At 35.9% G+C, this 24,775-nt stretch overlaps 1 protein-coding gene and 1 long non-coding RNA gene across 3 annotated transcripts in view; one reads left to right on the top strand and one right to left on the bottom strand.

The window, feature by feature from the left end:
- The window catches only part of LOC139771639 (lachesin), a 172,255-nt gene extending 155,462 nt beyond the window's left edge, over positions 1-16,793 (bottom strand). For both annotated transcript variants that reach the window (XM_071704564.1, XM_071704569.1), the window contains exon 1: positions 16,502-16,793. In XM_071704564.1, the coding sequence (XP_071560665.1) occupies positions 16,502-16,574 (73 nt within the window). In that variant the 5' untranslated portion in view covers positions 16,575-16,793. The remainder of the gene's footprint in view (positions 1-16,501) is intronic.
- Positions 1-24,775, top strand: part of LOC139771642 (uncharacterized) — a 118,554-nt gene that overhangs the window by 30,386 nt on the left and 63,393 nt on the right. The window contains exon 3 of the long non-coding RNA XR_011717943.1: positions 18,723-18,818. This is a non-coding gene — a long non-coding RNA (uncharacterized lncRNA). The remainder of the gene's footprint in view (positions 1-18,722; positions 18,819-24,775) is intronic.

Genomic DNA, 24,775 nt, shown 5'->3' with positions numbered 1-24,775 from the left:
TATTTATCGCGGTTATAGTATATCTTGAAAATCGCGTTGAAAAGAATAGCAGTAATATTTTATTAACTGTTGCATAACGCGGGACTTTAGTTGATTAAGCTTCCAGGATTATTCTTCCGCTAATTTTAAGAAGATCAGAGTGTAACAAAGTTTTAAATTCAGATTTAGCAAGAGTTTGTTAAAAATTTAAAAATTATAAAGTTGTGCGAAAATTGAAACAAAGAATAAAATAAAATTTTTTTTAGATAACATTTGAACAACGTCAAGAAGTATATATATAATTATGAAAAAGTGCATGAGACTTTATCGTGACATTTAATATATATGATGTAACCGTATCTGAATGGTATTATAATTGAATCCGCAAAGTGGTGGTGCGTTAAATGAGAGATCATGAATTTAACGAAGACTTGTCAGGAGATTGAGGAAGTGACGTAGGCAAAGAACAGAGGAAAGTGAAGATCCTTCGATATGAAGACTCGTGCTACACCACGAAAACCATTCCCCTCAGGATCCCGACATCGGAACGGCTCGGAGCATCAATTTTCCTCGGCTCCATCGTGCGACTACGTTCGACAACCGTGCACAGCGTTTCCGGCTGTACCAACATCCGCCAGTTCCTGCAGGACGCTATGTACAACGAGCGGGAAAGGGATTGGGGAAGTTCTGTGCTTGGGCACTTTGAATACACTTTGCTTGAAACGACGTAGCCCCGTAGACAGATCGAATTCCTGTTCTCCCTCGTCTCCATCTCTTTTCCTCTGTTAGTCTTCCTTCGCGGAGTCTAAAATACGTGTCGTTTTATCGTTTTTTCGATGCATGCTTTTATTGCCCGTTCATTGAAGATATCGGTACGAAAATGTGCATCTGAACTAGACGAAACGAGAAAATTTTAAAAAGAAGTTTACGCAAAAGAAGAAAGTTTTATTCCGCCATAAAAATATATAAATCTACAAAAATAATAGAGATTTTTTAAATAAAGACGAAGACGATATTGTTTGTGTCCAAAAGAGAATTGAACGCTCAACTCCTCTCGATAGGAATTCAATTAAACGCTTTTACATCGAGTTCCAGAAATGGTTACGGATTGTATGTATAACAGGTTTGTATAATATACAGTACAATGTACTGAAATAACTGCGATACGTTCTATCTAGACGCAATATACACTCTGTGTTTAGTGGTTATAACAAAACGTTAAACCAAACGCTGCCTGCCCACATAGCTATTAACATGGCTCTATCGTTATGAATTTAACATTATTTGCCGCAGTGCGCTTAGTGCCACGCCGACATTATGTTTATCGCATAGGTTCGCGTATAAACCCCTCCCCCCTCTTCTGTTAAACTCCGACTTTGTTAAAAATGCTGCTTGCATCATTGAGCTAAAGGCCATTGCACGTAACAAAGTTTTAGTCGCAATCGTAAGGCCATAAGAAAATAGACCAATCACACTCGATTATTCTTTGAGCGCGAGAAGAATAATCGACTGTGATTGGTTTATTTTCTTACGGCCTTACGATTATGGCTAAATCTTTGTTACGTGCAATGGCCTTAAGAATATTAGAAGACGGTTCATATATGATGCTTCGAAAAAAATTCGTTACTACAATATAAAACGCTGAAGTCTTCTCGTCGGCGGTTAAGCTCTCTACATTCGCATGACTAGCTGGGCCTGACTAGCAGTGTTTTAAGCAAATCCTCTCCATTTTGCCTCAATGCAGTTCCAGATATGGCGAAACAACGTCCACGATAAGCGCGCTGGTTTGGCTCGAATATGCGGATAATCCATATGAGCCGTATATGCGATCGCGCTTTATATACATCGTAAATAACACGACTTTCTCGGACTTCCGCGTCTACGTTCGGAAAACTCTATAACTGCGTCCGTATCTACGAATCATTGTAACAGTTCCGGGTGTCTCGTCGCCCGGATCGATATCGTGTCGTCTTATCCAGCGATGCGAGAGTATCTTCGTGCGCGTCTTCAATCCGACCTGAAAGACCTTCGTGCTTCAGAGATACGTCTGTAATACGGCGATATACTCATTGTCGAGACTGAGAACGCGTTGCATTCGTGACGAATACGGGATAGCTGTTTGAAGAGTCGTGACACTACGCTTGTAACGCGATGTAATTGCAACTGCTCGAAAGCCCAGGAACAATCAAAGGTTCCCTTTGCTAGGAGCATCAGAGATCACTCTCTTGATTGTACAGAAGGATGCGAAGACTGCGGAGTAAGTCGCGATGGGTCTGAATTTTTTAATTAAATCGGACTAGTAGGAGAATATAACAAAGTATGTTCACCCAATATTGTGACTGTTTTAAATACTATTTTCGGAAAAATAAAACTGACGTATGAAATTCTGGATAAATAATATAGTAATATCATGAATATCTATAATCTATATAATAATATTAAGATTAACTTATAATATACACATATTTAATAAACAAAGGCTTTGTCTATAAAATCTTCAAATTATTAGTCAATATGGAGAATTTTTATGTAATAATAATGTGTAATTGTGATATAAATTTATTTCGTTCGGCTACGTCAGGAAATAGCGATTTCAATTCTCGTTCAAAAAATGCTCCATCATCAGATATAACGTACTTCTTACGCTGGCTGATATATTTCACAGTCATATGCAACAGGCCGTTTTTCGATGTTACCTCAGTATGGTTGCATTGTAAAGGAATTCTAGAGGTGAGCCCTGGTTTCTGCAGAATAGCTAAATCGCATGTTGCATACGTAACGTAAGACATATCGCCTTCCGGAAGTACGTAACACATTTTCTGAGAAAACGTAGGTGATAGTCATAGAAGAGTAAAATTATGATGATTGCGTCGGCGCGCATTTCAACAAGTATTTCCAAAGTCAAAGGAATATAGCAATTATTTGTAATTACAGAAATAATAATTTGAAACGAATACTATTTATAAAATCATTACCGATATTTGTCGAAGATATACGGGCAAACGAGTATAAATTAAAGATTCCAGTTTCTCTCAAATCTTTAAATTTATACATTAATGCATTAATGTATTACAAACAATCTCTCCTAATTATACTTTAATGGTGAAAGAAAATCCGGTTACAAATTCGTCAAAGAATATAATCAGAGCCGCGAAGTTGCAAACTTTATGAAACATCCGATATATTGCATAAACAACCGTAGCAGCTGATACGTTCCCTGGTATCTCAGCTATTCACGTGTGACGACACTAGTGAATGCTGATGCTGAAAAGTTATAAGTTATAAGAGCAAGGGAAGCTTCTTCAGCGGCTTGGATGAGGCAGGATAAACGCCGTATACAAAACGTACGAGACGTTCTTAACTTGAAACTGCCTCCGACACCCCGAAGGCATAAGACGAGAGCCCGCTTACAATTCAAGGCATACACCCGCGTGGCACGGACGGTAAGGGGAAACCGGTCCACAGTAGATTCCCACGCGGCAAACGAATTAGGGGTTGATTTCTCGGGTAGGTAGCCACCTATCCACTCTTCTCGAGCACCAACGACCATCCTCCAGCATGCCGTATCGTCCTTCCTTCCGGTTATCTATCGTAGCTCTCGCCACGAATCGAGGTAAAGGGTTAGGTATACCGTCGGGCAGCGAGCCCGGCGTGAGTGCCGTGGCACAAGAGATAAAACCAATCACATGGCACTATACACACAGAAATTTATTGCCGCAGATTATCTGGCGAGAGTCCAAACACAAACACATTTCTTCCTTCGACCACTCGTGAGACGGGTCGTTTAGGAGGGGGAACGGAAAAGGGGAAGTATGAGCGAAGAGAGTCGTTGAGGGTGAGAGAGAGAGAGAGTTTGGTATAAGAAGAAACACAAGATAGGAACGCGACTCGAGAAGTGGGATGAGGGGGGAGATACAGTGAGCGAGAAAGCGGAAAGCTCCGACGATGGGCGCGGGTCGTCGAGCTTTCTGCTTGTTCCTTACCCCTATGCTCGCCCCCGCCCACGCGTTCGGGGTTCTCCCCCCGCCCTCCCCCCCCCGTTTGAACGTCGCGGAAGCGAGGGGATTTCCCCGGCAAAGACGTGCATCGCTTTTTATTGTCGGATAGACTGTTTGAACAACAGCCAACGTGGCAATCCGAGCCCTGCTACGCATAGCGCTGTCTGCGCCTTCTCTCTTCTTGTCCCCTTTTCCCACTTTTCCTCCGTTTCCCTCTGCATTACAACGCCCGCGTCTTTAACTACGTGATCCGATCTGTCTTGTTCCTTTTGCTGTCCCGTAATGCGCAATTTATATATGCGGTCGCTAGAGAAAATGGACCACGACTAATCGGACTAAAATAATGCAAGAGCTAGCTGCTGGCTGACGAATGTACAAAGTAATCCCATAAGTAATAAATGTTTAGCCGCTAAAATTTAGATGTAATGTTTAATCCAAATTTATGTACGTTACTTTAGGTATATTACAAACACACTGACTTATTAATGGATTTAGTACGTCAATAATTTCTTATTTGGTTAATTTTCGTAAGAAATATGTCAAAAATTACATTTGGGGCATTAATGAATTTAAAAGAAAAGAATGAAAAAGCTCACAAAATTATTTATTATACATTTACTTTATTTATTTTATAATTTTAAAAGTATCTATAAAAGCTGAACACTATTTGTCTACATCGGATGATTTGTTAAATGGATATCACAATAACAAGCGGTTTTATTATGTGCTAAAACAATGCTTCTCATAAAGGAGGAAACGAAGATCCGTAGGGAAGAATAAGACGTAGTACGTATGCGCATTTGCCAAGAATATTCCGATATCCAAGAGCTGATATCTGCTTCTGTATCCCGGCCAATAATCTATCTTCGAAAGTAACTTAACGGGAAATCGACGTCCAACGCGGAGAAGCCGAACAGAAGCAGGCTACGCAATGGATCGGAGTATTTCCAACGGCAGGAACAACATTTTCCTCAGGGATGGGGCAAAGTGAAGAAGTTTTCCTATCGTTCGCGTCCGATATTTGCATAGCGAGATCAATACCAAGTATTGCTAGATCGAGGGTATTGGAGAAATGGTAACTACTGCGTCTCGCGCGAAATAATACTCGTCACAGATCTAATTTATCGTATTTGAGACTAATGCGGTTTTTTCATCCTATGAGGTAATGCGGTGATAATGAAATTATTGACAAAAGTGATATTTGACACTGATTAGGTATTTTTCTGAATTACTTCCAAATAATTAATATCTGTAGACAACTTTCAGCATAGCTAAAACATCTAGTATAAATTTTTATTTAATGAGAAATATAAAAATTTATTCCTATTATATCTACGTTAAATCTAAGATGATAATCCTGTAACGGAGGAATTTAATTAAATCACTATCATCAATCGAACTTAAATGTTTTACAATACGTAACTTTAAAATACTTATATATTCCTTAAAAATAAATTATCTAACGTCGTATAGAAAATACGGCTGACTAGTCTTCACTCAGCGTTCCCGAATGTCATTCAGAGCAGATTTGAGAGAAAAGCGACTTTTGTCTTCTTCTAGGTAGCCCATTCATAGTCGTGGACGATGAAGCAATCGTTTCAAATCGGTCGTTAGCAAGAAAGTCGTTCGGAGGATCTTTCGACTCAAAAAGAAGAGAAAGATACCTCGAGAAAGTTTCTACCTATAATCGTCGTGCGGTCTTTAATCTAAAATCGCGTGAAATCTGAATCCTTCCATTCTATCTATTCACTTTAATCGAAAATTACAGATTTCAGAAGAAAAAAAATCATTTTTGAAGGCAATGATGTAATAGCAATTATTACATCGTATACGATTGATTTTGTTAAAAGTGTTATTAATTAATTTCGAGAACGCGTATCAAATATGTAAACGCGAGTTAAGTTAACTTAATTATTATTAATTTCTCAGCTCTAATCGCGGTGCAGCTTAAGTACACAATTATTGGTAAAGTACTGTGTTTTGAAACAGCGTGGTATTACGTAAAACAGTACAAACAAGCAATTATACGCTAATAATTAGTCGGCTGTGTACGCAATAATACAAGTTTCTATGCATGTAAAGTTTCTTGTGCATGGAGCATATGTCGTAAGCATACTTAATAACATAACCGCGTTAATTAACGGTAACGATTTGTCTTTCCGCTAATGTTTCCTAATATCTAATAATGATCCGATAAACATAGACCAATATACCTTTGTTTGCCATTACTAAACAGTTCGCTCATTTTAGTTGATTCAGTATCCCATTGCTTCTCGCAAATCAAGCTTATTCAGCGTTGGTACGGCCTTTAATTTGCGCAACAATGCTTTTCACGCGTTATGCGCCGCGCGGTCGGGTTCGAACCACCGTTACACGTTCCGTTTGTGCGATATAGAGTTCCATTAAATATTATCGTGACATTAGGATTGCCAGTAAACTTCGGGCATATCTGCCGTAGGTAGAGGGAGTGGGAAAAGTTCACCGAGATGTCAAACAGTTTCTACCCGCGGATACCGACAGACCGTGAAACTTTGGGACGATGTGCTCGCTGTTGCTGAATGCGATACTTCTTGGCATTCCCGCCATGGCAGTCTCGCATATTTTATTAAAGAGTTCGTCCGAGGCCTCGGAAAGGTTAACGTGGATTACAGCAATGGAGCTTTTTTTCGAATACTCCTAATTCCCCGCGCCCAACTTTCCGCTCTCCTTTACGCTTCGCCTTCTTCAAGCGCTTCGTGCTCCGAAAGGTGCCAAGGATACCGAATCGATCACGATACCCTACTCGCAACGGCAGAACGGACCGTGTAAATTTCCACCTCCACATCGTCGACGTTTCTCATTAATCGCTGATCGATCTGCTTGCTGGGTGATTAACGTCTCGTACGGCGATAGGCGAAAGAGTAACGGCACCGGTGTCAAGGGGAGATCGAGACCGGAAGAAGAGAATAATCAAACGGAAAGAGGAGGAAAGGGGAGAGAGACTGGTCAACAGACAATTGACAGATCCCTAAATGTGAAGGGCGAAGGGCGAAGGGCATCCCTAAAAGTAAGGTTGAATGTTCTCCAAAAAGCGTGTAGCGATACGCTCGAAATAGATACGAGATACTATTAGATGATACGGTTGCGAGCGAGATCGTAACTGTTAATTCATTGTAACGCCGTAACTGTAACAGCTATTCGTCTTCTATACGTCACGTAAGTATGCGCTGGCACTCGTTGAGGTATTGGGGCGTAAGGAGACACAAGGCATAATTTCCTCTCGCCCCACTCTCTTCACGATGAAGCACATAATGAATACGCGCACCATGGTTGCATAGCTGTGTCACGTGTTACGAGGGAAACTTTGAGCCCTCGTCATCATGAAATAGCAGTCGCACACATTACACGATGTTGTTACATGGCATTTGAACGGCGATGACGATGAGAACGCATATCTCACGACTCAGGAAAAGAAGCCGGAAAGTTTATTACATGATAATACCGCTTTCAGGAACAAAAAGCGTAATCTGATATACGGCGCATTATCATTCAAGATGCAAAATTCGATAACTTATTACTGCAATCTCTTCGGCGAAAGTTCTATTAAGATATCCCCTAGTTTATGTTTCTTTCGTAAAAGTAGCTTGTAATGCGCATGCAACTAATCTTTTCCGTATTCTTATAAAACTTGCATATAAATGATTTCTAATGAGTATAAAAACATTTCTTACTTGAAAGACATACATATTTGTATATATGTATATATATATATACATATATAATTTGATATTTCTAAATAATTTTGATGTTAGCCGATAAGAGAAAAATTACCAGAAAAAGATATTCGTAATTAGATTCTACTCATTGTAGTATATAAGCTAGACGTTAGACGAACAACGAAATGATTATATTATCGTTATACTTGGTTGCATCGTATTCTGCTAATAAAAGAGTAAAAAAATCTACTCTTAAGAAGATAGATTTTCTTGCGAGAAAGCTGGAGTAATAGCTTAAATTTCGCGCCAGACTCTCGCTGTTACTTATCGAGAATCACGACATTTCCTTTTCAAGACGTACTACGTACGTTCCTCTAAGAAATAGATCTTTTCTTATTACACCACTATGCAAACACAATTCAACACCGACACGACTGACACGAGTAATCACAAGTCCATAGATATCCGATAAGAAGCCGCGTTGATTTTCTGACTCTTCTCTATAATGTTAAAGATTAAAAGTATGATGCGCATGACATATTTAGAGTCCGAGTTATGTTGTAACACTTGATTAAAAAAAAGATTAAAAACTTAACTTCTATGACAAGTTAATAACCGACCCTACGAAGATCCGACAAGCTTCGGAAACTTCAGACGATGATCCTCAAGAAGCTGAAAACCTGGAAGAGTGGACCTCTTCCACATCAATATTTTATATAACACAATAGACGTAAGACACTTCAAAATAGATTCTGTGTGATTATATTAAACAATAATAATAAATCTATAATAAAAAATGAGTATCGTTTTTTAGTATATTTTTAAATAAAATCGAGAGACACTAAAAAGTGTAAAAATAAAAGAGATAAAAATTATTGTATATACTCTATATAGTAATCTAATAGGAAACAATTATCTCATCAACAAGTATCTCATAGGAAACAATTGTAGATATTTTATAAAGAATGATGAATCAAAAAGATTGTAGATTAGCCTCCTATCTCGCGTTATTTTAGAATAAAAAATTATTCGATAATAGAAATTCAATTCTCCTCAAATAATTTAATAAAACAGCTTTTTATTGCGGATATGTTCTGATCCTGAGTTCTTTACATGGCTATTGCAATGCCAATTGTAAGAGATATAGAAGGAAATCCTACGTGCATCGCAATAGTGTAATATATGTAGGTATATATTGCAAATAGATAAGTTAACAGTCCTCGCTTAATGTTAAAATCCCGCATTTCGTTTCTGCTGAATATATCCGAAATTCGTATTACGAGAAAAGCTTGATTCACCACGTACAATGTTTGTGCGTTCCCTTTCGTGCTAAGAACAATGGCTCGGAAAGCAACCCACCAAAGAGTTTCCGTTTCCGTAGTCACTAAAGATTCAGCCTTCTTCGAGCTTAGTCGTGCATTTGTATGTTTGCGTTGATGCGTGTTGATGTGTAATTTATAGGAAGGAAGTCATATATATTCTATTAATAGGTACAATGTTCGTCGAATATTATTACATGGAGTTGAAATTATGGTTAATTAGGAAATTATTAAATTTGATTGATATATAGCTATATATTAAAGACAAGAATTCTTATTTTACATCAAAATAAGAATTATTCTCGATATAGTATATAAGATGATATAATTATTTAATTACTAGTACCGATTTCATACAAACTGCAAATTTTTTTATAAAAACTCGAACATTGGTCTTTTAAATAGAAAGCCATTTACCTTATAGATATTCCTTGTTTTTAATAATTTAAACATGTACATATATCTCTTGCAAAGAATTGAGCGTTGTAGCAATCTTGAAAAGAATTATTAAACTCAACGTATTGTGAATCGATTCATCTCATCAATTTCAATTTTTTTCATACGATATACGCGAAGGAAATGCCTCTACTCTTTGTAGGCCTTTAAAAGCGGTACAAGTATCGGTGCATGAAAACGCACTAGAACTGCAGAGACAGAATCGGTGTCGGCGGTTGCGGCCGTGTCGGCAATCTGGACGCGCGCAAAACAGCACTTGCAGCTGACGTTTTACACTTTGCGGTGGCTGATGCTAGCCAGATAGGTTTCTCGAATTGTCCTCCTTCCCGTGCGCAATCATCCTTGTCGCTTCAACCTGGCAAAGTTCGCACAACTCGTCCTCAGGACTGACCTCAGAATCTTCATAAAAATTCAGATCTATCGCGAAAACAATCGCTTTTCTCACCTCCCGACCTCCGCTTAAAAGTATTCCACAATTGGAAACCAATATGTTCGCACTTGATGCTTTACATACTTTTTTTCTAAATAAAAGATGCCAGTGTTGAATGGAAAGATGATTAAAAAGTCTTTCTATTATCAAAATAATTATTTTTTGCGGATAATTAAGTGACTTTAATTATAAGAATAAAACATTTTTCTTTTAGCTGATACGGCTTCTATATTATTCAAATTTGTTGACTTTTCGAGAGACGAAACTGTTACGAAGTTGTTAAAAAATACTGTGCATGAGATGTCTCTTCTAGCATTTTCTCACAAATTTATGTAATGTATAAGAATATTTAGCACGGATATAGATAATATACTATAAAATGAGACTAAAAATCAATTAAACGTATGGTTTTTATTAATAATAGACATTATGTAATGTCGATTACTACGTAATTTTGAAAACAATGTCCAAGGCAGAAATGGAGGTTCTATGCTGTACGAGGAACAGGAGCCGATTGGCGATTGGACGGGCAACCGCGTGGAAATTAATTAGCGAGCCAATTTAACTTTAACGACCGTTCGATTCCATAGAGTTTCCGGCGAGGTGTGTACATTGATAATAATTTCCCCGAATGCGCACCACTACCTTAACCATTGGAAAAGTTTTCCAAGTTAATTTTCTGATTGCGCCTGTTGATTTCACCGCTAAACAAGCTCATCAGAAGATATTTCTCATAATTCTCTGTAATGTTTGTTTCCTATATAATTCCGCTAAAATATTATACAAGCATACGATATACTTCGGAAGTAACAAACAACCGTGAATACATCTATAAACATGCAATCGCAATAAAGAAATATTATTTGTCATATACGTGTAATGTATAATATAATTGAAGAGAGACTATAACTAAAAGAGAAAATATTACTGTAAGAATAGTTATTGAACATTCGTATGTATGCATGCACACACGTATTAAACGTAATTCCTTCAAAGCAAATACGATCTTTTGCAACAAGATTTTATTTCCGTAAGAGGATCCGAAACTTTCGATTACAGCTTGGACGTATCTATGCGTCGTGACCTCTCATTCAATCGATTGCCTTGAAATTTTTATGACGTAACAAATCCGCTACTGCATGCGCAACTCAAAAGTTTCGAAATCGCACCATCGCGAATCATTTCGAAATAACTGATTCTACTGAATAAGGGCGCTTTGTAAAATTTATTAGTGATAAAATTATTTATAAGAATTTAATCACGAGCTTCGATATGAGAATTTACATCCGTATTTTTGTTATATATAAATTCTTTTACTAGACCTATTATATAAACTAATAATGATTAGATATCTCTACATTATTTATAATAAATCTAATAAGAAAATTTGAATATATGATTCGATATACGAGATATATATTGTATTTTTATTTAATCACATAGTATATATGTATTATCTTTATAAGCATATTCAAGCTCGTGGCAGAATATATGATTTTCATAATAAATTGCCATCATTCTGATGGTTTATGAAAATTTATTAAACACACTATTGATGTTTACATATATACATTATAAACAACATAAACTGTGATGTGCATATAGTGAAGCAAAATCTCTTTCTCTCTTCCTCTTTCTCTAATTAACTACTTTAAGTTTATAAATTCATCTTTGAAAATAATTTAATATATGTATATGTAAAAGATCAATGCATATCTACAAATCTCTATAGTGCGATCAGTTAAAAGGTATAAACTGTAATCCTATTATAAAATTGCTAAAAAATACGCATAAGCTTACAAACTGACTTAATACGGCATTAATAAACTGACCAAATATTTAATGTTGTATCACGCGTCGTCTGTAAGCTCAGCTTTGTTCAGGAATGAGCCGTTGTCCATCGGGATTTCATCGGATATTCAACGAGACGGACCGACGAGAAAAAAAGGACGCCGCACGTCGGCGCAACTGCGCGTCCTGACGATACGTTCGCGTCAACTCGCTAAGTTAAATTTTCAACGATGTTCAGAAGCGCCCAAGCACCGAACATCACATAAGAGATCGCCCGCTCAGACACGCGTCTCTATTTGCATAACAGAGGCGCGTTGCATAATGGAAATTGGCCCGCGTTGTATAACACTGCGTGCTTGCATCGTGTGCACACGCTGCCCACCGAGAAAGAGAAAGGAATTTCTCTTATTCGCGTGCTAGGGAATAATTAGCAGGCCTGCCCGTGACATGAAGTTTGAAGCTGTTGCTGACTGGATATGCACAGCTGCCTTACATTTTCCGCATTCCTTAGGCAGATTGGGGTCACTAAATAAGAAATTACCTAGCACGAATGCAGCCCGCGAGTTTTCCGATTACATGGAAGTAAATCTTTTTTAACAACACGAATATTTCATTAATCTCTGCCTGGTTTTGTTGCGATCAAGCGATAACTATGAGAAGACCTTAATTAACTACTACTCTCTCATAATGCAATACATGCATATATAAACATTTAAGCGTTATACTTCTATATTATTATCATTTTATTATTGATTTTAGATCCAATTGTATTTTCCGTTGTTATATAATTCATCTGTAATTGGTTTTGGCAGCAATTTTTTGTTTTTATAGGCTTCTTGAACGGAATTCTTTCTTCAGTTTTATCTGTGAAATATCTCTTATATATTTATAATATTTGCGTATTATTATCAAACTTTTGTAACAAATAAGTTATCTTTGTATCCGTTAGACACAAATTAGAAGAGAATAAAATTTATGAGAAATATTAAAAATTTTTTTAGTATAACTTCTTTCAGTCTTTTTTATAGTTTGATATAAATAGGATATTTTATGCTGTTTTCTTATCGACATGACGGTTCCTTACTTTCTCATTTGTTTCTATTTTTACCAGTAACCTCGGGTAATTACACGTTCATGTCGCTTCGTGAAGCGGAAAGTAGAAGATTGATTACAGATGCAATGCGGCTGATAATGAAAACGCATAAGCTCCAATCATTTACCATGTGTGTGTGTGTGTGTGTGTGTGTTTTGAAATTATTGGTACACGAACATTCCAATCCTAAGTGTTGATCCATTATATGCACATGGAAACCGACAATCGACGATCGACAATGATACAGCATCTCGAGATAAGACGATTAGGGTTACACGCTTTAGCAGTTACGATTAATGATTGCTATGTAGCGCGTTTGACACACTAGAAACATTTAAATTGATCACGTTTGTATGCAATTCAATTTATAAGTATAGTCAGTTATTCTTTTATCTACCTGAATGCAAACGTGCAGCATTTTAATAGATATCCTAATGGAAATTATGACATAAAATATCACGCTGCCATTTATATTTCCTTCCGTCCGGACACGGTTATCGGGAAATAATTGCATATCACGTAATCACTCTACGGTGTAGACTGCAAAACATTAAATTCGCGATTTATTTCACGTCCAATTTTGCTTCCATTTATTATGGCATTGCAAAATCATATATCACGCAAATATTACTTTAAAGCAAACTATATTTAGTACATTATACGCTCATCGCTTAAATAATAATGCACGGCAGTAATGTATCCTGTTTTCAAATTGATATTATTCTAAAGAACTCAGTAATTAATAAATAGGTGTGTATGTTTCTATCAATTTGAATGTGTTGTTGCATCAGCATTTGCATACAATCAAGATACTATACACAAATATTATGCATAAAAGGTATCTCACAGATATAGATAAAACTGAAAGAATATTATTAAGCAATAAAATGAGGAAACTTTTGTTAGAAACAATTACAGATAGATTAAAAATAACAATTTGTATTAATTTCCGTACGTATATATGGTACTGGAAGCAAATAAGGCCTACCTTATTTAAAAATGAATTATTTCAGTCAATTAATAAATTATAATAAAAAGGCCGTGTAGGTATTACTAGGTAAACTTTACTTTATTCTAAATAGAAAAAAACATACATAAATCGACAAATCTTTCTCAAATAAACATTTTATAGATAACTTTAAAAAAAAAGACTGTTTTGGGCTTTATTAAAATATGGTAGTATATAATAAGGCCCGAACCTTAAAAAAACATTTTCGAAAACTTTAATACATAAAGGAATTTACAAAATAACGAAACATTACATTTAGAAAACTTTAAAAAACGAACAATAAAGACAAGTACTAGATAAATTAAAACAAATAAAAAATGTGATAAAACTTAAAAATCTTTATCAGGAGTTTTTGTAAAACGCAGTATCTGTCGCTATCTACTCGCGCGACAATCGTGGCGCCGCGCGCCGCGCCGTTGGCGATAAGGCGCAGGGAGCGCATAGCTAGCGCGGCGTTATCAACTTATGTTTATTCTCTACGTATGTATAAAATTTTAATGCGTTTGCACCATTCTAAATATGAATTTGACAAGTTGGGCCTTATTACACTCTGGGCCTCATTTACCTCAGGTACCTTATATAGCATATTATCATATTTGATTTATCATTTACCATTTTATACATTGAGTTTACGTCGTTCCTATGCTGTATGCTTTGATAGCCTTCCAGCATTACTATATATCTTGGCAATTCGTCGACCGCGTGTCACTAATTCTCTAGAGAATTTTCCCAAGAGAAATCGAAGCAATAATAAGAATCAGACATTAATCTTTCTCTTCCTCTCTTTCCCCCTCTCTCTCTCTCGCTCTCTTTAAACCTTAATTTTTACTCTCCTAAGTCACCGGATATAATGAGATGAAATCACGATTGTTATACGTCTGATTGAAATTCTGGATTTACTACTGACATATCAGTAGAAAGAGATTTTATGAAAACTAATTCGCTTAATTTCATTTTTCATGCTACTTATATTTCTTCGTAAAATTACAGATATATTGTTTGTATTTCGTTTTTAAGAAGATAAGAATATTACCTATTTTATTCACACATTGGTATCTGCATATTTAGATTGTTGCTGGAGCAATCATTAATATACAACTTAATTTATATAATCAATTTATATAATTTATATAATCAAATAATTACTATTATAAAACCCTATAATATATTGTAGTATATATAATGATATTAGGATAATTATTATTTACTCTAATGATCAATCAATAATTTTCCAAATCCTATAATTCTCTAGAAAAATAAGAGAAATTTTAGAAGTCAATAATAATATAATAATTAATTATCGACAGAACTTGTAATATTTTAATTTTATTAGTATCCGACATATTATTAGAAATTTATTATCTCTTACCATTTACGAGAATAAACAATTCTAGATTTTTATTCACTTTAGCGAATGACAGAATTAATGTAAACCAACCAACATATGGTTCGTGCATCTTAAATTCACTGCTTCGTACCGTCTGGTACCTGTGTACACAGTATATACACAATATTGATCCAGGCTATTCACGATTTACTTGTTCTTTTCATTCGCGTTGTTCTTGTTACCATCTTTAAAAATGTAAAATGGCCAATAGTCATGCCCATCCAATCTTTCATTCGATAAATCATCGATTTAGCTTTATTCCTACCATCTTTCCATGTCATTTTATAGCGACTTCCATTATTGGCGCTCGGTACCTCTAACAATACCAATTAGCACTTCCATAAATTTGAGGCTTTTTCCGTTTTCCTGCGGATAATACTTCTATGTCACGCCACCATGTGCACTCCACAAATTTTCATTTAACCATGTACGCGGTTTTATCGTTATTTAAGTCCTTGTTTTTGTATGCTAGGAAATTTACTAAAGTACCCGAGTTTTCGATAATTCCGCTTGTGTGACTTTTAATTTATCTTTTGCATAGTTTTTTTACGTGAACGTTTTTTTTCACACGTATGGATAAATTTGTTTTAAGGTATTTTATCGAGGGTTTATATCCTCAAATATATCCACAAATAAAAAATATCTGTCAATAACATAAACTCGTAATCTTTTCAGTTATATTAAATACGTAATTATGACGTAATGTGTGATACGTAAATATACATCTTTTAATGCATCTTAAATGCAAAGATACTTTTTTCTTCCACTAATTTTATAATATACACGCGTGCTAGTGTAAAGTTTAATTATGTTGGCCAAGAACAATGATAACTGCGAGAAAAACTGCATACACTCCAATATCTTCTACAATATTACGAAACTAGAGCATCACAATAAAAAGTATTAAAAAATACTGAAATGGTGGCATGACTTTATGAAGAAAGTTTCGCAAAATGGCATGTCGAGTTAAGTCAGATTTATGGTATAACCATAATGGATAGTATATACGAAGAGCTTGCATTTGGATATTGTGGTTCTCTTATGCATTTCACCGAGTGGACTTCTCACGTTATTTTTTCCACATATCGCAAAGTTCAACACACTTCAATTTTCGTTGATGTTAAGTAGTGTTTGCTGAGATGTAACATAATTTGATAAATACGTTTGAGATCAGAATACCTTTATTAACGTTTGAGATCCTTTCCTTTAACTGTTAGATGATCTTAACAGTTTTTTTAATAAGACGATTTAGACACAAAACATTTTTACGATAATTATTGCCTTAGGCGCGTAACTAAGAAATTGTCTTTATATACTGCGACAAAAAATACGGTGAGCACTTACCTTCGGATGAATGCACCAATGTGACGAAGATCCATACGGTCCATGGGACGAAGACAGCAGTGATTATTGTCATATTTATTAGTCTCGTGAATTTTTCTTTAATTCTCGTTTAATTTTCGTCACGTACACGCACTGGTACAAAACCTACGCGAGCCGGAGTCTAGATGCAGACTGACTTGTCCTACGGAGTCCAGCAGGAGCAACACGACACGCATGCGTCCTGGCTTCCACGTGCCTGTCTCTTTCGTATCTTTACTAGTCACAGGGACAATTGTGATTTCCCGGACATCCTCATTCTATCTCATTGCGTAGGAGGATTGAAGGTACCTTCAAACGTGTTGTGCGAATGTATTATATTATTTCGTTTATCGTCCCTCGTATGTCATTCTCTTGCGTCGAGTTTAGAGATTGTACGCGGTCTTACACAGTGCACTTAGTATACGCGATTCATTTATCCAGCACTGTTTCGAGCCTTTTGCAATGCAAGAGGATTTGCGTCACCGCACACGTGCTTATATTATAGAATGCAGACATGTCACATTCAAACCGATGATAAAAAATTGAATATAGCGGAAGAGACATCTGTGCCAAAGAAATATCTCTAACAATTGATGAAACCTACATGCACAAGTTTTCCACGTAGTTGCCCTTTTCGTATTTTTACTAGTCACAGAGAGACAATTGTAATTTGCCGGATATCTTCGTTCTATCTCATTGAGCAGGAAATCCAAAGATACCTTCGGTATCAAACGGATTGTATGAGACGTTATTTCTTTTATAGTCTCTCTTATACATCTTGTACGTCTTTTTTATTCAAGATCAGTTTACGGTTTGTAAAAAGTAAGGAAAGAAACTCAATTGAATTAAAAGCGATAATAAACAAGAATTTGAATTAAGAAATGGTTATAGATGAACTCTTATTGATGGATGTACAATAAATTAAATGTTGTAAATTTAAGGACTAAAAATAAAAGTAGAAATAAAATGATATAGCTATAAAAAATAGGTTCATGAAACCGTTTAAGAAACGCTAACAATTGTGAAATGTATGATTATTTAGCTTCAGAATGCGTTTATCGTTATCTAGCATTTCTTAGACGGTTTCATGAACCTACATTTTATATCTGTATCATTTTACCCCTGTAACAAGCAGTTCCAGTCTCCTCTATATTAATAATAAGTACATCAGTGAGTAAATCCATATTTCTTTTTAAAAGATCAAAGAGCTTCTTAGAAAGCCTAGGGGAGAAAATTTTAACAAAACAGTAACTTCCGTCGCCAGAAAATTTTAAATACGTTTTTTCTTTAAACTTTTTAAATAAGATGTTTTTGCTTTTATATCTCTTTTCTAATTATTGCCCTATTCATATTCTAAAAAGAAGTGTATATACTACATAAAAATATTTATTTGATTAAAAAATTGGATATATTATTTAAATAATTTTTTGTTGTCATTTGCTTGTACATTTGCTCCACTTGTATTACTTTACAACTGCTGTTTTCTCGATCTGACATCCGCTCGCTTTTAACAAATAGAGCATAAACAATATATGTAAAAACTTTTCAAGATTATTTATTTAGACTTGGTAGAAACGAATTTAATAATAGTAATTATCGAATTTAATAGTCGAGTTTAATAATGGAACTTTTGATCGTATGTATATCATATATCGTTAGCCGAATCTGTTGCATAGGACAAAATAAAAAAGCAAATTTCCGCGATCCCTTCAAAATCCCGTTGCTCTTGCTCTACGCTTACCGGAAAAGAGTGTATTAGGCACGCTCATTGTTTCTGAAATTAATACCGGAAACCGCAGCTTCGCCTTTACAAACGGCGCCGCAGCGCGTACACGCTTTGATAACGCTAGATGCAGGGGAATAGGGAAACGGAATGGAAATAATTCGCCAAGCTGTTGAGGCAGCCTGGGATTAGTGTAAGCCGTTAGAGGTACGTCCTCGCCTCTCGAGCATGTATGCAGTAACATTTCTTCTCTAAGAGTATTGAGGATAAAGAAGAGAGGCAGAGAGAGGCAAGAATAAAGCGGTAGGGATGATCGAGAAGAAAGAGAAGGCGGGCAAAGGCAAAAGGGGATAGATAAAAGGAAGGATGCGAGAACGACGCCGCGGAAGTGAGCAAACATATTCCGCCGAACGGGCGTCGTTAGCGCGAGATTCCAGCATTCGACTTTTCGCGTTTGATATGAATTTTTCTTCTTTGCAGGGGTGGCATTAGAGCGCGCGTTTTTCGTTCAGCGGATGTCCGACTGCGAGTCGTGCACGACGGTGGCCAACGAGGCGGAGTCGCCGTTCGAAACGGGTAAGTCAAACGAGAAAACTTCGCGGATTAAGCGCAATCAAGTACCGATAATTCCCTTGTGAATCGTGTCTCCTGTCCCTTCTTTTTCTCCCTTTTTCTCCCTTTTTCTCCCTTGCTTTCTCTATCCGAGCGTAGAATAGAAGGGGGACGGATGGGTTAGAGAGGACCTTCGCGTGTCCCAGCTCGAAGGAAAACCGAATTGTTCGGATTGGATGCCTCCGTGTTCGCGGCAATGCTATCTCTTTCCTCCGACATCGACCCCTGCGAAAGCCCCCGCGGGGCGTTATCTACCGAATTAATCGGGAAGTTTCTCGCCTTTAACTGTATAACATTAATTTTAATATCAATTCGACGACTCGTGGTTTATTCTCTTGATGGTATTCGCGGTTCTCGAGTGCTCACCGATGCGAATTAAGGCAGCGCGACGTCTCGCATAAGTCAGGGAATTAGCTAAAAATCGTCGTTTGCTCGGTACCTGAGAAATCTTCCAAAAAGTAAAAGTAGAAAGTAATTTGTTAAATTAAAAAATTGCATCAGTTTTTCTATTCAATTATTAATATAATTCTTTTTTCATAGCGTCTTTTAAGAAAAATATCAAAACACTTCTTTAATTTTTAATTTAAAAAAAATTTAAGCTGTAAGGCGAATGCTTTACGCTTTAAGAATTTTTAAAGAAATTACGCGTCTCTAATTGTATTTTTAAGATCAAAAAGTAATTTCACGCAATATCATCCTGGTTACTAAATCAGTCTATTATCAAACCTTTTATGCATATATATAAACGGTTATAACTTTTATATTAACTTAAACTTAAATTGTTACAAAAAAGCTCTAAGAAAAATGCAATGATATTTGTATTTTTTGCTTAAAGTTTCAAATATTTAGAAAATAATGTTAATCATATTATCAAAAATTTGTGTAAAGAGATAAGAGAGAGAGAAAGAGAACGTTAAATATGCGACTAAATATATACCATCTAATGCAAGTGAACTCACCGAGTATTATAGCGTTAGCTCAACGCGTCGCGCAACCACCATCAATCGTCATTATTTTCCAGATATGGCATTTATGGTTGAAAATCCTGAAAAATAACGTACGTGTCATTCTAGATACACACCATGTATCCTGTATCTCACTCTCAGTATATTGGTGTCAGTAAAATCGATCGCAATGCAAAAATCATGGCAGCCATACCAAACATACTTTAACTTATATAAATTATAATTTATATATCTGCATATATAAGTGGACAATTAGAATTTAATATTATGACTGTACAATCAACACAAAATATATCTTAAAGAATGTTTGCATTGGTAATTTTGGTTAATTAAATTAAGTTATACTATTGTACATATGAATGGTATCTCACTGCGTCATGCGAATGCAATGTCTAACATATATGCACATAATACGTAGATATATACGGATCTCCTATAATTAACTCAATATCGATGCAAAGCAACATATCTTATTAAAAATAAGAGAATTTAAACCAAATGACGTTTAATATAAGAACATTTATTTTTATTATTATAAAATTCATGCGTTTTAAAATGTGAGTATGAGAGTATAAGACTTTATAAGATTATATATATATTATATATATAATTGCATATCTTTACGAATAAGAGAATTTTATTACAAATGCGGAAAATGCAGCAAAAATCGTTACGTTATTTTATCCTCTATATGGATTAAAAGACGATATATAATATGACATACTGAACATTTTTAGTATTCACATAAATGCACTTAGATATCGGAAACGTTGAAATATATAATAGTATAGCATAGTATTCGTATAATAACTCATCAATTTATTTCCAGATCAGTTTTATATTCATATCGTGATTTATATTATTTTTTTGTAAATTATTTTATACCATTAAAGTATAATCTTATTCACAATCAGTTATGTGGAACATTCACATAGAATATATTATAATAAAGATACACTAAAATCTATATTTAATTATCTATATATAATCTTTATAGTTAAATAAATATAATTTTCCATTTTGTAGTTAAATAATAAAAGGAATAAAATATAGGCAGTAAGAGATAAGAATCGCTAATTGAAACAATATAAATAATCAATAGAAACTAATGTACCCTAACCTACCTCTTCTATTTTCGAAGCACTTCTATTTTCAGTACTGTGACAGCAGGGCAGATTTTGCCGTTTGGCGAAACCTGTAAACTATACTATAATGAGACTAATAATTCGCGCGCGGAAGCTTCTCACGTTCTATGTAATTCACTACTCTGAGTACAAATGGCTCGTAACACTCGTGCCGTTAATGTTAATATACAACGTAGTCGCACACATGGAGCATCAGATTTCTAATTCTAATAAATCCTGGGCGGGGCGTGCCTACTTAGATTGCGCCCGTGAAATACCGGCAAATGGACCCTGTAATTCTTAAACGAACAACCCGTACGTGAACGCGGGCAAAAGTTAGCCGCGAACTTCTACTCGTTCGGCGTAACCACGAGCGGATGTTCTAAAATAGGACATTTAAAATACAGAATCGAGTGTCATGAAAGAACAATCGATTAAAACAATGTAAAACGAACGCTAAATTATTAAATAATATGATTTATTTAAAAGAGATAATTTAAATACAAAATGTAACGAGATTAAAAATTTATCGAGAATGCCTATCTCTGATCTTCTATTTTTAGTGCTTGATAAACAATGTCAATATTCTGTATACAGGAAATAAATTTTATACATTTCGAAAAAAATTCTGCTTTCAATATACTACTAAATTTTAATGTTCGAGAGACTTTAATATCGAATATGCGGCTTATTCTGAAATAAATTCAATTTCGTGTTTATTATTTCACAAAAAAATGTAATGTAGACCTTCAGAGAAATTATGTTAGAGAAACATTTCTTTATTTGGATTAGGCTTTGCATAATCTTGCAAGCACGTGTCATTGTTTTCGCACGAAACAGTGCATCATGCTTGCGAGCAATATATCGAGAAGCTGTATACGGCATGCAGTCGCGTAGACGTAGACTCGAGACAGCAATAAAACTGTATCAGGGTAGAAGACACGAAGCTTCGGTACGATTCTGTTGCACGTACTGGCGGCTGACGGCTCCGAAAGGACGACGTTATCTCACGATTTCCTGCGCCCCGTAATCTGGCATTTATGCACGTGTACGCTGCATACAGTTCGCCAGGTCTTCAAATGCCAAGTACGAATTCTCGAATTTCCGTTGCTTACACGTGCGAACGTGGAAGTCTTCCTACGTCACGTTCGGCTCGCGTTTCTGCCAGCACTTTTAATCCTTCTCGAACTTAATTGCTGATTATCCATGCTTACTAAAAAGAATCTATACCAAATTGATCAAAGCGTTTTATAACGTAGGATATTATGAAAATTTACACATACACATTTCGATAAACGGATAAATTAAAAAAGCATAAAAAATACTATGTATATGTATAAAAGAACACTATATATATAAATCTTAATAAACTTTAGATCTCAGAGACGTTATCTTAATAAACAACTTATAAATTCAATTCGGTAATTTATGAGCCATGCGCACTCCACATCAACATTACTTATTGCTTTTAACTTACGCTAGTAACTGCGAGTTTCATTCCTCTATAGAATATATTATATTACTTTTTCATTTCTTCCAAGTATGGCGAGTAATGAATTTAAGATAATACGTTCCACATAATATTTTAAGAGCGTCGGATTAAAGGACCAAAAGTTCCTCCAGTTTGAAATCGAAACGTCTGAGACATTTCATGGCAATTCCGCGCGCTGTCGTATTTCCATGAAGCGTGTCACTTAACGGTGAGAGCGCCTTAAAGTTTTAAGACGGTAACAAGTCGACGGAGGAAATTAAAGCACTTTTCAGAGAGTCTACCACACGGTCTGCGTAGAAGTAGTTAACGAAACAAGTGGTTAATGAATTATTGAAAGAGCTGTCTGCGTGAGCTTAATTCTTAGTTCTTTTCACTAAAAATCTATCTCTATCTCTCTCTCATTTCTCTCTCTCTCTCTCTCTCTCTCTCTCTCTCTCTCTCTCTCTCTCTCTCTCTGCGAGATCATATGATTTTATAACATAACCCATTTCAAGGAAAAGAATCTCGTTTTATATTTACCATAAACCATAAGATATTTTCACGAAGTACTGTGTGCAGTGTGCAGCATTATTGAACTCATATAGGTAATATAAATAGAAGATATAACATGACGTATTGATTTCCTCAAATTCTCTTTATACATTTTAAAATGCGACACAGTTTCTGTCTTTAAATTTTAATTGCATATTTGTTACACATTGAACCAAAGGATGCTGTAATATTATCAGTTATAAGCAAATCTGTACTGATAGTGAGTTCACTAAATAAAACCAAGATACAATTTCCTACAGTTATAAGATCATTTAAAACATATTAATTACATTAACTGCATCATTAATAGTATGGTAAAATGGTATATACAACATGGTAGTATGATAACAATTAGGTATACCCACTTAATTAATAAATTTGGATAAACTAAGGAGCATGAACACTGTTAGAAGATAGAAATTATATTAATCTTCTAGCCTCTAATCTAGTGGATTACAATTCCGTAAATGTAAAATAATCAGGCGAAACAGTATCACGACTATAGCTACGTAAATTCTTTTAATAACGAATAACGCTTGTTCAATACTACACAGCACATCACGTAGATTCGAATTTATTAAATTGCGTGCATAAGCGTATAACGAAAAAATGCAATGCAAAAATTTTGTTTAACTACATGGCATTGGTATACGAAGTCTTTAATCTGAAAATTTCAATTGCATCTATACAAACAATGCGTGTCCTTTTGTGCGTTGCACGCCTATCAGTCAGCCGAATCAATACTTCGAAAATATAAATTTAATATAACACGAAGCTCTGTCAAAAAACACGGGACTCTGCTCCAAAAAATGCAGCTGTGTGGCACACGGCACGGCGCGAACGTGCGGAAGCGTGCTTTAGCCCCATGCTAGGCGCGCGAAACGCACGCCTTGCTCACTGTTTGATTAAATCGGTTGCCACTGTAAACAAGAGCGGCCCCACCGGAAACCACCGTTAAACATTCATACACAAAATTCAGATGCATAAAAATTACGATACGAGACGTGCCTCCTCGTCACCCATCTGCGCGCGTGTGCGCCCCATTTCTATCAGTGATATATCGATGCACTTTGCAACCGCGACGAAAAAAATATCCGAACGATTCATAAATAGAGAGCTCCGGATTCATTTGATCAGCGGGTGACAATCCCGCGGAAAGCGCAGGCATAAATATATAAACCGTTTTCTCTTCGGATACGTGCGCGCGCGCGCACACAAACACGCACACAATCAATCACCGCTGCATACACTTGAATGACTCGTGCTACTTGTCAAACACAGGATTCGAGCGAATTAAACTTTGTGTAGATGAAATATGTCTCATGCTCGGATGAGATACATCGCGTCGTTTTTCCGTGAGTCATTCGTTTCCTGTGTCAATCCGTATCTCGTTGCAATCGCTATTATTCGCGCGTTTTATTTAACATGTTTAACAAACTTGTAAGAGCTAAAAGAGTCGTAAACCGTCATTGCCGTATCAACGCTGTAAATTTCATTGCCTCTCCAATAGCAATTCCATCATTTCATCCAATTTGCCATGTACATACAGTGATATCGCAAGACGAAACAGGAATTGGGGCAATTTACAGGGAAAGCATGTCACATCTTGTAATCCGGTCCAATGATAACATAAATATCAGTCTTTTGAAGAGGAAAGAGCTCGTCGCGCAGCCACAACGTGCGGAGGCAAGTAACACAAAAGGGTGGTCGTGCAAATTCAGGAAGTTGCCGGAACAAATGCGGCATATACACACATTCTTTCCCTCGTTCGCCATCCTTTTCCGAAGCATTACCCGCCGCTCTACACAG

The sequence above is a fragment of the Temnothorax nylanderi genome, unplaced genomic scaffold, assembly GCF_030848795.1.
Source record: "Temnothorax nylanderi isolate EJ_2023f unplaced genomic scaffold, tnyl_v1.0 TNYL_tig0042_pilon, whole genome shotgun sequence".
Taxonomy (NCBI): domain Eukaryota; kingdom Metazoa; phylum Arthropoda; class Insecta; order Hymenoptera; family Formicidae; genus Temnothorax; species Temnothorax nylanderi.
The sequence above is the reverse complement of the archived record's forward strand: the minus strand, read 5'-3'. Positions and strand labels throughout refer to the sequence as shown.